Source organism: Biomphalaria glabrata, chromosome 16, assembly GCF_947242115.1.
Source record: "Biomphalaria glabrata chromosome 16, xgBioGlab47.1, whole genome shotgun sequence".
Lineage (NCBI taxonomy): Eukaryota > Metazoa > Mollusca > Gastropoda > Planorbidae > Biomphalaria > Biomphalaria glabrata.
In genome coordinates this window covers 17229502-17245619 of record NC_074726.1, presented here as the reverse complement: position 1 = coordinate 17245619, position 16118 = coordinate 17229502, and the positions used below count along the sequence as shown (strand labels likewise).

The 16118-nt window shown below is 36.2% G+C and overlaps 1 protein-coding gene across 3 annotated transcripts in view; it reads left to right on the top strand.

Annotated features, from left to right (window-relative positions):
- Positions 1-15936, top strand: part of LOC106058453 (transcription initiation factor TFIID subunit 5-like) — a 63938-nt gene extending 48002 nt beyond the window's left edge. For all 3 annotated transcript variants that reach the window (XM_056014373.1, XM_056014374.1, XM_056014375.1), the window contains 6 exons: positions 1149-1260; positions 1398-1511; positions 4141-4195; positions 5169-5291; positions 12238-12334; positions 15620-15936. In XM_056014373.1, coding sequence (XP_055870348.1) covers positions 1149-1260; positions 1398-1511; positions 4141-4195; positions 5169-5291; positions 12238-12334; positions 15620-15740 — 622 coding nt within the window. In that variant the 3' untranslated portion in view covers positions 15741-15936. The remainder of the gene's footprint in view (positions 1-1148; positions 1261-1397; positions 1512-4140; positions 4196-5168; positions 5292-12237; positions 12335-15619) is intronic.
- The last annotated feature ends 182 nt before the right edge of the window (positions 15937-16118 follow it).

Below are 16118 nucleotides of genomic sequence, written 5' to 3'. Positions count from 1 at the left end.
TAAGCGTGATCTATGTAGGAAACAGAATTCTTTTGATATACTGTATGACTTCGCTACACGCAAGGCTCGTGTAGTAATTCTGTGCGTATTTTCTAATACAAACTTAATTTTCACTTATTATCCATGTCACAGCTTTCCTGTTCTATAACTCTATCTTATAACTCGATAGAATCTACCTTAGGTCTCGATACGTCTAGATGTCCCTGGTTCAGTTCTAGTTAACAAAATAAAACAATTAACCACTAGATCAAACACATAAACTTTAATCAGCTTTACTGCATATCACACACGCTGGTCTCTCTGTCTGACAACAAAACACACTTCCGGTCATTCGTGCAGAATGTAAAAATAGATTATACATACATACACACATTCATCCGTGACAATCCATATCCCTACCCAAACTGGGCCCCGCCAAATTTGTTTCGCATTGGGCCCCACAATGGTTAAGTCCGGTCCTGCTGTTTAGTGATAATAATAATTTTATTTATAAAGCGCTGTTAACAAACAAAATGTAGGCTCAAGGCGCTGTAATAACATTACAAACACAAACACGACAATAGAAATAAAAAAACTAATTTAAAAAAGTTTTAAAGAAGTAGGTCTTAATGTTCTTCTTAAAAGTGGTATAGCATGTTGTCTGTCTGAGATCAATGGGGAGTGAGTTCCAAACCTTTGTTCCGTGCACTGAAAAAGCCCGCAGACCGTAGCTTTTGAGGGAGAAATGTGGCACCACTAAAAGCGTTGAGCGTAGGGCTCTCTGGGGGACATATGGAGTAATCAGTTCTCTAAGGTACAAGGGCATCTCATTATTATATATACACTGATGACAAAGTGTGGCGACCTTGTAATTGATTCTTGATGTGTGAATACAGAGTAGATTACTTGTTCTCTTTTCATGACTTCTTAGTCACAATGGTTAAGTCCGGCCCTGCTAGTTAGTGACAGGTGAATACTACTTGTCCCCCCCCCCCCTTCTTTTTTTTTTCGCCTCTAAAATTACGTGGGGTAACTCTAGTCCATCTGGCTTGCAGAAATAAAAGAGTGATCTTTCCATTACTTGGTGTCCAAACTCTTGAGCCATGAAGAGAATTATATATAATATAGATTCTTCATGCTATTGACAACTATTCATTTTTTCTTTTCAGTTCACATGGGTATTATTTTGCTTCAGCTGGTCATGATAGGACAGCTAGAGTTTGGGCCACAGACCATTACCAGCCAGTCAGAATATTTGCTGGACATTTATCTGATGTTGATGTAAGCTTCCATAGAACTAAAGATGTAAAATGTTGGTTACTTTAATTTAAAAAATGTTTTTATAACTTTTTAATATTAAGTGAAAAGCTGCAGTATGATATAGTGTTTGAACTGATATGTTATAAAATGTATTTCAGTGTTGTCAGTTTCATCCCAATTCCAATTATGTTGCAACTGGATCCAGTGATAAAACAGTTAGGCTATGGGACATGTTAAATGGTAGCTGTGTGCGAGTTATGACTGGACACAAGGTCAATATTTTTATACTATCATTTTATTCATATTGTGATTGTCTTGTCTTAGGTGTACATGATATTTTATATTTTATACATATTAATAGTATTGTAACCTGCACTGTATACCACTAGCAGTATAGTTCACCATCCATAATAGTACTGAGCATTGTATTGACATTAAGAGATAGCAACTTCCAGTCAGCATAGTTAAGGGTAAAAAAAATAATTTTATAGTGTCTATGGACAGCACCATATGGCATACAGTTGTCCACCAGACAGTAGTTGTGTTTCAACAGCCAAGGCGTCCCAGATACAGACATGTCAGAAGAAGCATCTGATGACATTGGCAACCTGAGAACTCAGTTACCTGCAAATTATGTGTCAGAGGCAACCAGAGACTTATTTGTATTTGTTGTCTTGTCAATGTCATACTTCTCCAATGTAGATAAACATTTGCAACTTTGGTCACTTTCATTGAATTTATATTCTTAGTTTAAAACAATAATTTTAACTAGGTTATAAAGAAAAATTGTGTTACTCACATGCATGTTTTTAAAATCTTCAAATAAAAAATAATTAAATATATTTAACATACCAACATGGCTTTAGGAAATATAGATCATGTGAAACACAACTAATAGGACTAATTGATGATTTTTCAAAAGGTTTAGATAACAGGGAGTAAATAGATGCTATTTTACTAGATTTTTCCAAAGCTTTTGATAAAGTTCACCACCATAGTTTGCTTAAAAAATTAAAATATTTTGGCATTGATGGTCCATTGCATCAGTGGATTAAAGATTTTCTGATAGGGAGAGAACAAACTGTAATAATAAATGGCTCTAAATCAACACCAATAACAGTAAACTCAGGCGTACCTCAAGGAACAGTCTTAGGTCCACTACTATTTTTAATTTACATAAACGATTTACCAAATTGCATTAGTTCAGGAAAAAAAGTCAGATTATTCGCAGACGATTGCATAATATATAGAACAATAAAAACAACACAAGATACAGAAATTTTACAAAGAGAATTAGATGATTTACAGAAATGGGAATCAAATTGGAAAACAAATTAATTCCACTTATCTTATTCATTGTAAACCAGTAACACAAACTAAAAACGCAAAATACTTAGGTGTTATAATAAATGAAAAACTGTCATGGAATCCACATATTGATGAAACTACAAAAAAATCAAACAAAGCATTAGGATTTATTAAAAGAAATTTCTATAAATCAAATAAGAACATAAAACTAAAATGTTATTTAACCTTGGTTAGGCCAATAATAGAATATGCATCCTCTGTTTGGGACCCCTCAACTCAAGAAAACATTAAGAAACTGGAACAGACACAAAATAGAGCAGTGAGATTCATAACAAACAAATATTCACATTTGACTAGAGTAACACCTTTAGTAAAATCACTAAATTTAGAAAGCCTTCAGGACAGAAGGCTCAAAAGTAAAGTAGCAATCATACATAAAACACTGAACCATAATCTTCAAATACAAAAACAAAATTTAATAAAATACTCTGAAAGACACAAAGATAAAGGCACATTCCTCGTCCCATATGCTATGACAAATTTGTACAAATACTCCTTCTTCCCTAGTGCTATTAGAGCATGGAATGGGTTGCCTGATCTAGCCAGGAAAACCAGTGATTTGGCAGAATTTTAGTCATTGGTTAATATGCATGACGCGTAGGACATAATCATCTTCTTTTTGAAGTAACGTCTTTATTACATAAGATAAAGATAAAAGAAAACAACACTTAGAATGCACTAAAAAGTATTTTAAAAAATGCATAAAATTATTTTTTTTTTAAATTTGAATTCTTAATTACAGTTCCAAATGTTCAATTCCAAACTAATGTTTTACATATTACTATATTTTTTTTATTTCTGGTTTTTAAAATAGTTTTAAATGCATTAGTTTCTTGTCATTTTAGCAATTTTTAAAAAATGTATGCCTTTAAGTTTCTACTGTTTGCTCGAGTGTTTACCTTTATTTACTTTGTCATCCTGCCACTACATTAAAATAAGTCATATAATTGAAAATTACACTTAAAGTAAATAAAGAAGTTCTTCTTCAGCCATCTTGGTCTCCAACTGTGCCCCATATGTACAAGCATAGATAATAGTATAACATTTTATCAACAGACATAATTATATCAATCAATGCTAGGTAACAAAATTATTAAAGTTCTTATAGATAATTTGTACCATCATGTCTCTAAAATCACTGACCGCCTTCCAAGGTTATACCTAATTACAGATGCAGATTTAAATGTATTAAAAATAACCATCTGCTGTGTAATTCGAAATGCCATATATATTCAACTTGTTGAAATAAGTAAAGATAGAATTTATCATTTTCTATAATACACTATTTTGTCGGATTTGTTAGTATATCGTGTGATTATCATTAAGGTATTTTAATAAATACAATCAAAATCTGCAAAAGACTATTTCCTGCCGACTTTGGCCAATCATCCCTAGCCATTTTGCTAAATGGATGGCCTAATTATGAATGGCCTGCCATTCCTGGTTTTGGGCTCTTGCCATAACATATATTTAAATGGACATGGCATTTTAAAACAAATTATAAAAATTATTTTTTTTGTTTATCAATTATAGAACACAGTTCACTGCTTGCAGTTTAGTCCAGATGGAAGATATTTAGCTGGCGGTGGTAAGCTTTTTTCTACAAACTTACAAAGTGCATTCTCACTCTGCCTGATAAAAAGTTTGTGCAAGTTATTTCTCCCACACCCAATCTAAGATCAAGCTGAAATTTGGCAACATTATTTCTTTTACCTGACAACACAAGAATCAATTTTAAAAATTTACCTAGTTAGTTATATAATATGGTATTTTTGACTGAAGTGGCGGTATAAGCTGAATTAGTCACCTTTATAGCTCGTTGTTTGATTCATAGTGAACACAACATTAAAAATAGGACAAGACTATAAAACCAAAAGATAACTACACATTTTTCCAAGTTCATAGTACTCTCCACTAGCAGTGTGGTTACCGGTACCGTGTTGGCCTGAGAAGGCTCAAGCCAAGAGTTCGAATTCAGGTCATAACTGTTTTTTTCTAGCGGCCCCTGTAAGGGGAAAAGCCACTATAAGGTTTGTGCAAAAATATTCGTCTGTCAGATCTCAAAAAATTAATTATGCAAGCAAAGAAAGATACATCAATTCTAAAACAATACATAAATGTAAGGGAGATAATGTTACACTATGTTAACAAAGAAAGATAATTTTTTGTGTATTTTCAGTATCACTAAGTCAAATATATTTATAAAATGTACAAGAAATGTTCACAACAAATATAAATATTAGTTAACTGTGTTTTTTCTGGTCAATTAGCTGCTAAAATTAAAAGAAAACAATTATATTTGTTTAAAAAGACTAAGAATGCACTTTGTATGTAAATATCACGCACATTTTTTAAAATGGACTTTTTATACAGCGACTTTGGTGCAGTAGCATGAGTGCCGCTGCAAAACATGGTACTAAACTAGTTCCTTCAAAAAAATGCATAGGATAGTTTTTCCTTTGACAAAGATAAAATGATGTAAATTTATTTTAATTGTTTATTCATTTGAAAACTAAGATTTTCTATAATTTCTAATGACCCATACAAATTTATTTTTCCAGGAGCAGACAGGCTAGTTCTTGTTTGGGATCTAGCATCAGGGGCTGTTGTGGCTGTTTTGAAAGGTCACACCAATATTGTGTGCTGTCTTTGTTTTAGTAGAGATGGCACAATGTTGGCTTCTGGTAAGAACATTCGATGATGTTTTTTTTTCACTTTTGTGTAAGTTTTTTAGTATTTTGTAGGATACTCTGATATCATGATTTTTTTTTTTGAAGGAGTCAAAATGTCAAAAGTGAAGCTTGTGGAAAATTATATAATTTTATGTGGATACATAGGCACTGCTGTAACAAATATTTTTTCACACTCTACTCTTTTCTCCAAGGATAGATAATCTTTCAAATATTCTTCAGCTTTTTGGAAGCCAGATGCTGGCTAAGTGTTCTTCTATGCTATCAAGAGTAAATCAGAAATTGATGGTCTCTAAAGCACTCAAAGGATTTGTCTCTTGCCACTTAATTCTTTGAACCCAATCAGTATTTGTGTTATTTTATGCCCTTAACCCAATAGCTACCCCCAAACACACCTACTAGGGGGCTGACAAAGGGTGCGAAGATGGTGTTATTTTTATTTTTTTTAAGAACAAAAAACTGTTTTAGTTAAAAATCCAGACTTGAGTATTAGTCAAGTGAAAAGGATGTAATAATCAATGCTTAAAAAAATTATTACATTAAGTGAAGTCGTTTCATCTACAAATTAGGACTTTTCATATTGTTTTTGTGAGATGCGCCTGTAACAAGATCAATTCATAAAGATCTTTTATAGGTTCTAATGTGAAACTTACATGAGATATGTTAAATTTCTTCCTAGTGGTGCGTACCATCGTTTAGTAGACACTTTTTACGGCAACACTTAGGCACGCCATAAAACATCTTTTTGAGCACCATGTGCGAATGTGCATTCTCAAATGCCTAGAATATATCTTACAATTCAGTAGCAACCTGTCCCAAGCTTCACTTGACGCACTTTTCTTTCTAAGAGTACAGTGTGGTATAGACCAAAAGATAATGCAGAAAATAGCTTGATCCTGATGCTTACAGACCTATTACTGGATAAGGGGGTGAGGCAAACATATTTTTTGTTTTGGGTGGAGGAAGTTGGAGAGTAAGCCATTATTAAAATATGAGAAACATTAATTTAGGACTGTGTTCTTCTTAAGAAAAAGATATCAATCTTGATTTTACAATGTGAGAAATAATTGAAAAATATTACAAAGATTGGAGCTTATTTAGCTAGAGTAACTCCTACTAAATTTGAACATTAATTGTGCACTAATTACAAACATTGCTTTTTAAACATTATTCTTTATTTAATGCAGTTATGTAATCTAACATCAGGGTATCATCATCCTACTAGTGTGATCTACAGTTTAGTAATGAAATATGATTACATAGGTTTTGTTAAATACTGTTAGACATCCAGTCTGCACTTGTTATTTTTATAGTGGAATATGGTTTGTCCAGGCCAAAACCACTCTTTAGGCGTAACAGAGATACCCCCGTAAACGCTATAAAGATCAATTTAGGCGCCATTTCGCTCTCACTGGCATAAAGGAAAGTGGCTGACAGATTTTCTCTGAAAGAGACAGAGAGCTGTCACAAAGGTCGTGGGACATACATTTAAAGACTTTGTATAAGACAGGCGCAGAAGGCGTAAAGAAAAGTTAATAGACCCCTAATGGACAAAGGCTTTGTCTGCATCAGATGCAGGAAAATATGCAGAACACATCTGTGTCTGTGTAACCATGTGAAACACTGCATTTATAATTAATCTTCTGAAAAGAAGACATTGTCATTGTGACCGAAATTTTTTTTTTCTAAAATTGTGAATACATCTTTAGCGTGTATTTCAATAAGTCACCTAAAACTATTCCTTGTTAAAACATTCTGTTTGTAAAACAATATCTACATAGCTAAAGACATTTGCTCTCGATGAGGTCAAGTCAAAAAAAGTTTCTAATTTTATTTGTCTTTACCTTTACATATGCCTTAGTTTTTGGACTGTTGAGGCACCATGCAAGATTTGTTGACCGTCTTTTTGCCTTAGTTAGAACTTCTTTCAATAGGATCCATTCTTTTATGTTGTCTTCCCATCGCTTTCTTTGTCTGCCTCTTATTTTTCTTTTGGTACTGTTCCCTGAAGGAAGGTCTTTGTGAGCTCTGAAGACCTTGTAATATGGTTAAAGAGTTTTAGTTTAGTTCTTCCCGAGACATGACGTTAAACTGCGCTCCTCTTTCCTTAGCACTTTTGGAGCTCAAAAGTGCCCTACTTCTTTTCTATCACTGTGTCTGCCTCCTCTTTTCCTCGGTCTGCCTTCATTGATCATCACTCTGTCTCCTTATCTTTAAAATCTCACTACGTCCTAGACCAGTCCGTTTGCCGTGGACTGCGATGGGTAAGAGGGGATAAAGAGATCCTGGTGTCTGAGTGGTGGCTATCTGAGGATAAACCACCACAACACAATACTTTGGCTCCAAGTTCCCCTAGACCTGAGGCCCAGATGGCCCGCTCTGGGTCAACCGGCTGGTCATGCCGAGCTACCAGCAAAGGTCTTCGACCTATGCTGGAGGGCGGTGGCTGGAGGGTCAATCAGGGAGCTGCTGTATCGGACACATGTCCGATGCAGCAGCTGACTGAGTATAGCACCTTAGTAGCCCTGGCGGGCTCATTCTGGACATCCGAATGGCCCGTCCCCTTGTTGGACTCGATGGCGGGTGGGGAGCACAGGTGCCGAACTAATAAGAACACCTTTGGATAAGAAAACACCAAAAAAACTACTTGCCCCAGACCTATGTCTGGGCAAGAGACGCTGTATGGAGGATAAAAAGGAGGAGGCCACAAAAAGCTGTGCTACTTGGTCATCATTTCTGGTGGTTAAGTGCACAGAGGAGGGGAAAAGTCTGACAAAGATGAGCCCTTTTGTCATCTACAAGGGACTTAAGTCAGTAGTGGGAGAGCCCAAGAGTGTGTCTAAGCTACACATGTCTTTGGAACTTCTAGTAGAAGTTGATAGCAAGATACACTCTGATGGACTTTTACGATGCAGGAGAATCTGATCTCCAAGTGGAACTCATGCTACGCAAGAGTTTGAACACCAGCAGAGGTGTTATCAGCTCTAGAGACCTGCTGGAATGTTCCGAGAAGGAAATAGTGGAGGGCATTGAAGGATTTATTAAAAGAAATTTCTATAAATCAAATAAGAACATAAAACTAAAATGTTATTTAACCTTGGTTAGGCCAATAATAGAATATGCATCCTCTGTTTGGGACCCCTCAACTCAAGAAAACATTAAGAAACTGGAACAGACACAAAATAGAGCAGTGAGATTTATAACTAACGAATATTCACATTTGACTAGAGTAACACCTTTAATAAAATCACTAAATTTAGAAAGCCTTCAGGACAGAAGACTCAAAAGTAAAGAAGAAATCATACAGCCGTTGGGCCTTCGAATGAGAGAACCCATCCAAAATTTAATCCCACCCATTGACCAAATCTCTAAAATAGAAACCCCTCAGAATCCTCCTTGGCTAATGAATAAACCCAAATTAAATTTATCCCTCCTTAATTTCAAAAAAGAAAATACAGACCCAAGCATACTACAAGTCCACTTTAGGGAACTGCAGGAGAGCTACGGAGATTGGGGGCACCATCTACACAGACGGATCCAAAATGAATGGAAAGGTCGCGTGTGCCTGCTTCTTTCGGAACAAAACAATCTCCCGTAGACTCCCCGATGGCTGCTCCATCTTTACGTCCGAATTGCATGCAATATCGCTTGCACTTATGGCCGTTAAAGCATCAGAAAGGAGGAAATGTATAATCTGCTCCGACTCCAAATCTGCATTGCAAGCTTTGGGGCGGATGAAGACTGACATCCCATTGGTACATAAGAGCCTGAAGCTGTTGGACCAAATAACAGCCGACCATAGGGATGTCACCTTCATCTGGGTCCCCTCCCATGTGGGCATTGAGGGAAACGAAGCCGCAGACAGAGAAGCAAAGAGAGCCCTAAATCATGCGGTGTCAGGAACCCAAATTCCCTGCTCGGACCTGAGACAAAGTATTGCCTCTGCCACCTATAGAGAGTGGCAGGACCGATGGGAGACTGAGACTCACAATAAACTCAGGCAGATTGTGGCGGATGTCAGGTGGCGGCCCACATCTAAGGGTCTGACAAGGCCACACCTACATCACGCACTCTTTTGTGCTGAAGAGAGAGGAGCCCCCACTTTGTGAGTACTGTGACTCTCGCCTCACCGTGGAACATATCCTCGTTGGTTGCCCCAGATACCAGGATGTCAGGGAGAAATATTTTAGAGCCAATAACTTAAAAACACTATTCGACAATGTCGACCCTGGGAAGGTACTGGGCTTTATCCGGGAAGTGGGGTTGTCTACGAAGATCTGATTTATGAATGTGTGAACATGTACTATTTACATTAGATTTGTACCAAATTATTAAATTTTTACTACCTTTACTATTTTAACTGTGAATAGACCTTGATTAATGATTTAACTGTATAGAATTTAGCCATTGTTATGTAGAGAGAGAGTAGTTCTTAAGGGAATGCAGGCACGACATGGCCTAAATTGTGCCTAAAATCAAATCAAATAATTTTAATTTGGGTTTGTTTGTTTTTTTACAATAGTTAGCAGGCCATGGTGGGGTCCAATCGCTGTGGTAAACCTGTCTCTAATCTCTTTGTTTGTGATGCGGTCTTTAAATGTGATACCTAGGATCCTTCTGTAGCAAATTTTACATTCCTTTTTATATCCATGTAGAGCAGTGATTCCCAAAGTGGTCTATATAGACCCCCAGGGGTCTACAAAGACTTCCAAGGGGTCTACGAAAGGGAAAACATAAATTGGGGGTCTATGAGATGTCCACGGGGGTCTACGATAATGTATTTCTTTTAAACAGGTCGTGACTTTAATTTAACATCAATTTAATGTAATTCTTTTATACACTAATTTATGATATGTTGATTTGTACCCGAGTTAATCCTTTAAACTTTTATCCTGCTATTCAAACGAAAAATTGTTATATTTAATTTCAATATCACTGCCTGGTTTGGCAATCGGAGCATTAAAAACAAAAATAAACTTTATAGAATCCTAAATGCTGCTGGTAAAATCAGTGGCAAAAACAAAACCTATTTGGGCAGTTGTTTGAGACAAACATCTATAAAAAAGCTAACAAGATCCTCGAAGTAAAGAATCACCCTTTGTGTCAGGATTTTGTTATTTTACCATCATAAAAGATATACAAGACACCGATAGCAAAGACAAACAGACACAAACACTTTTTTGTTCCCCTGGCAATCAAATCATTAAATAAGAACAATCTGATATAAACTTTGTCACATGTAAATTATTATGAGTGAGTTTGGTGTGAAAGTACACTTCGGTTTCTTATAGTTATAATGTTTTTTGTTTGGTGTAATGCACAAATTGTAAGACAAATTTCCATACGGACAATAAAGATTATTATTATTATTATTATATTTAACTAGCTTAATTTTGTTTACATGTAACTAATGTTTAACAAAAAGAATGTAGACTGTACAGCATTGATTATTTTAAAATTGGTATTTATTCTTTCCTCGTCATACTAGCGGTTGCCTAATAGCCTTTTTATAACGATAAGAAACCAATGACGCAGAAAGATCATTTGAGACAATTTAACCATAACAAAATAGATTTGATAAACTTAAGAACACTCAAATATAAAGAATAGACCCACAAAATCTCTTTCGACATCATTTAGAGAAGATGATGGTTTGCGGGAGTTGTACAATATCTCTTTACTTATATCAAAATACGGAAAACACTAAACATTGATTTTACCAACCGTTGTAGTTTTAAAAACTGTTTTACAAAAACCTACATCTGATAATATTAAACGAATTTCTTAAAGCAACAATACAGTTCAAGGTCCCATCTGTGGCATGAGTTATAAAATTAAAAGCTTCTTATGTAATTCTTTGCAAACGACATACAGTTTGGGATCATCTGCGTCGCAGACTCTGGAAGGGTGTAGCGCTGTGTGTTGCAAACTGCCTAAGGGTGGCCGGCTCCTTATTTTTAAGAGGGTTGACCCACGAAACCTTTCCAATGTTCGGGTATAGCTGCTAGGCAGCACAGTTTGAATTCAGTTTTCCTTCTGCTAGGTGGGCTGCAAGCCAAGTCTAATGAGCCCTTCCTGCCCAAAGCTGACTGGTTTAGGTGTTCACTAGGTACTCACCTTCACCCCTTCTGTTAGTGAAAACAGTTCTGCGCAACAATATTTGAGTCACACGTGAAAGATCAAGAAATACACTAGAAACTGCTCTTTGCGAAAACTTTTACAATGATACATATGGCAAATTAATAAATTGATTGAATAATATATAATGTTTGAAAGACTACTTCATAGAACAAAAAAAATCCTATATGAAACATTTGTCCGTAGCAACGGATAATAGATGTGCAAAAAAAAATAATAAATTGTTATTTTAATCAGTTTAAATTTAAATTTTATCAATAAAAAATATATCTCTATAACTTCATGTGTAGTTATTTCTTTGTCACTCTTTAACCCACTACAGTTAGAAATTTGCTTTAAAAATTTTTTGGATAAATTTGCAAAAATCCAATACAAGTTAAGTAGGGGGTCTACCGAAAACCAGAAAACATGGCAAAGGGTCTACCAGACAAAAAAGTTTGGGAACCACTGATGTAGAGGAAGATTTTGTATAATCATATATTTTCTGCAAGTTAATATTAGTTGCAAATACATTTTTTCTACAGATTCATGATTGAATTTTAGAAAATCGCTTTAAAAATTCAGAAACATCATGGAGTATCCAAGTTCTTATTAGCATGTAAAATTAGAAGTAAAATAATTGTAGATATTTTAGTTACATTCTAAGTTTTTTTGTATTATATTATTATTAAACACATTTTTATAAGCCTATTTTTCTATGTGATGTTTATGGAAAAGGAAGGGAGGCGCCAATAAATTATCTTGCCCCAGGCACACGTTTTGCTCATTATTCCTTTGCAAAGCAGTTTTGTTTTTATTCTAGGTGGTCTTGATGACAGTATTAGACTTTGGGACATGCAGAAAATTTTTTCTGAACAAGACACAGAAACAGATACAAGTATTCCTAGTAATGTTACAATGTGAGTCTATCTTTATTTATTCGTCCCGAGACATGTTAAACTGCGTTCAAAAGTGCCCTACTTTTTTTCTATCATTGTATCTGCCTCCTCTTTTCCTCAGTCTGCTTTTATTACCCATCACTCTGTCTCCTTATCTTTAAAAATCTCCCTACTTCTCTAGATTAGTCTATTTGCCTTGGACTGTGACAGGTAAGGGGGAATAAAGAGATTCTAGTATTTAAGTAGGTACCTATCTGAGGATAAGTTACAACAATACAGTACTTTGGCTCTAAGTTCCTCAAGACCTGAGGCCCAGATGGCCTGTTCTGGGTCAATCGGCTGGTCACGCTGAGCTACCAACATGGGACACATGCCCAATGCAGCAGCTGAGTATAGTACCTGTGCAGCAGCTGAGTATAGTACCTGTGCAGCCCTGACGAGGTCATTCTGGACACCTGAGTGGCTTGTACCCTTGTTGGGGAAAAACCTGACAAAGATGAGCCTTTTCCTCATCTACAATGGCTGCCTGGTCGTGCGGATTGAGCGGTGGACTGTCATTTGGATTTATCGATGGTTCAATCCTGCCCACTCCCATTGTCCTGCGCTAGGTTTGGGCTAGGAAGTAAACTATCTTCAACTCTGAAGGAACATCCAAAACATGTAAAACATTTAACAAAACATTTAACAAGGGACTTAAGGCAGTAGTGTGAGAGTCCAAAAGTGTGTCTAAGATTCACAAAGCATCTGAACTACTTGTAGAAGTTGATAACAAGCTTCACTCTGATAGGCTTCTACGATGCAGGAGACTCTGTGATCTCCACGTGGATGTCATGCCACAGAGGAGTCTAAACAACAGCAGAGATGGAAATAGTGGAGGGAATTGAAGGAGTCACCCATGCCCAGCGCATTACCAGGCGTAAGGATGGTGAGGAGGTCAAAACCACCACTATTATCCTCACATTCGGAACTAGGACACCGCAAGAGTATGTGAAGGCAGGATACCCATGAGTTCCAGAGAGACGCTGAGAAATCTTCTGAGATCTCTCATCAATTGGCTCCTGGTAACACAAAGACTTCGCCGAGTGTCTCCCAATACTTGGTAGCCTCTAAGGACATGGAGACATCTGCAGAGAACGTGGTTCCATTTGCTTTAAGAGCAGAGGAAAACACCATTTAAAAATGAACAAAAATTACTTGCCAGAGATACGCCTGTACAGTACTCGTATAATCTCAGAAGTAGAGCAAAAAGAAACTAAACGTGGGGTGAATGTTGTGTATTTATGTCTCTTGTTGTGTATTGTTAACTGATCTGTGCTGGTGTATCAAAATGTCGTTGTTTCCAGGTCAGCTTGTGTGTGTGTACTGTGTTATTGTGAACTGTTTTGTCATTCTTCTACAATAAAGCCTAGGATCAAGACATATTTTCCTGTACTTGTAACTTTTTTTTTCAATAAGGCCAAAGAAAAAATAAAATGAAGCAAATCCTAATACACCAAATCAAATTGAATTCAGATTATCTTGATTCCTCTATAGCATGATTGTTTTAAATTAGCCTTGAAAGAAAATAACTGATATGCACCACAATGATTTTCAATCCGATAGTCCTTTTTGCTCCTTCACAAATTTCGCTGATGATGCGGCTCTTCTTGCCCTGCTCTCAAAGAGCTCAGGCGTAAATGAGTATTTCAGAGAAATAGAACACATTGAAAAATACTGTAAAGATAATTTTTTATTATTAAATGTAAAAAAAAACAACAAAGAAATGATAATCGATTTTCGTAGGGAAAAGAAGGAAAATTATATTGTTTCTGTAGCTGGAGAGACTATTGAAATAGTGCAAACTTTTAAATACCTAGGTACTATCCTAGACAATAAACTAAATTTTACTGTAAATACTGATTATATCAGCAAAAAAGGGGAGCAAAGATTACGATTACTGAGAAAACTGTCCTCGTTTAATGTTAGCAAAAAGGCCTTGGCTATGTTTTATCACGCTCACATTTGCAATATTTTAAGCTTTAGTGTCACTGCCTGGTATGGCAATCTGAGTATTAAAAATAAAAATAAACTTTATAGAATGCTAAATGCTGCTGGTAAAATCATTGGCAAAAAAACAAATCCCATTTGGGCAGCTGTTTGAGACAAACACCTATAATAAAGCTAAAAAGATTCTAGAAATAAAAAATCCCCCTTTGGGTCAGGATTTTGTGATTTTACCATCACAAAAGAGATACAAGACACCGATAGCAAAGACAAATAGACACAAACACTCTTTTGTTCCCCTGGCAATCAAATCATTAAATAGAAACAATCTGCATGTATCGCATGTAAATTATGTGTGAGTCTGATGTGAATGTACATTTTGGTTTGTTATAGTTCTAAATTATAATGTTTTTTGTTTGGTGTAATGCACAAATTGTACGACAAATTTCCGTACGGACAATAAAAGATTATTATTGTTATAAACCTGGTGGTGGCACAGATGGGGGTAGTGGTGTGAGTGTAGTCAGCCGACGCAAATCGCCCCAGGCCAGCACTAGACGAGCGGTCAACCGTGACGAGTTACGACGGTCAGCCGAGACAAGTGTCAACAAGAGGGTTTCGGGAAGAATCGCCGTCGTGAACAGAGCTCAGGAGCATCACGAGAGTTGCAGTCATCTGACCACCAAGAAACGTCGAGCGGCGTTCTGTCCGGTTCGAGAAGTTCAGTATGGACCCTATATAAGAGCGGAGGTGACGCAGTCAAGACGGTTCAGAAAGCGGGTTCACGACAGGAGTTCCGAACACGGTCGACTACAGCACAGTTCAACGGTGTGGTTCTGTACGGAGCATTACGACGGTTCAGTGCGGAGTACTGTCAGGTACAGTTGAGACGAACGGCGTCTTGATCTTGGTCTGTGATCGAGTCCGACACAACGAGCCCAGGTGTGTGAAGTCAGTCCCGAACTGTTGAACCCAGTGCAAGCCCGGAACGAGACGGAGAGGCCAGTGCAAGACTTGATACGGCGGAACGGTGTTATCGGAGAGATATTTGTTATCGCCGAGCTATTTGTACTGTTCTACGTGCTGCCAATTGTACAGTATTGGCTGTTATTTATGGACATTAAACCTTTATATTATTTTGGAGCCCTGACTTGTCAAGTTCTTTAAGTTGGTGGTGTATGGTGCAGTTTGCAGAGAGCCTGGATAGTGAGATTCGTAACATTATTATTATTATTATTATTAAACAATTGAGAAATTAATATTTAATAAAGTCTTTTTTCATATAACTAAACTAATTGTATTGTACTCTTATCTTCTCTACAGAAATGACAGTCCATCGTTGTTACTAGCTACATTTTTTACCAAAACAACAACAGTTATGGCTCTTCACTTTACTAGACGAAACCTTCTTATTGGATGTGGACCTTTCATATCCACCTCCTAGCATTTGTTTTTTTTTTAGATGTGTGCATACAGTTCATTAGGAATTTTGAATGATCTTTCCATTCTTTGTTACTGATATTTTTAATGATTAAATTTATGTTAGAAACTAAATATTTGCTAGAAACTAATTATTACTTAACACCATAGCATAGTTGGAGTTTAAAATAGTGAATAAAAGTTTTGTTTCTAAAAGCCAACTTTCAATTTTTCTTATTTGAATGTTGCAGGCTGTTGGTCTACTGCATATTTGTAAGCAAAGCTGAAAGTCAGTTTGTAACTCTGATGTCCCTAAAATGAAAAATGTAATGAGAAACCCTACTGTAGGTTCCACTGCACATAATAAAAAATTTTTTTCATTAAACAGAAATTTTTTTCCTGG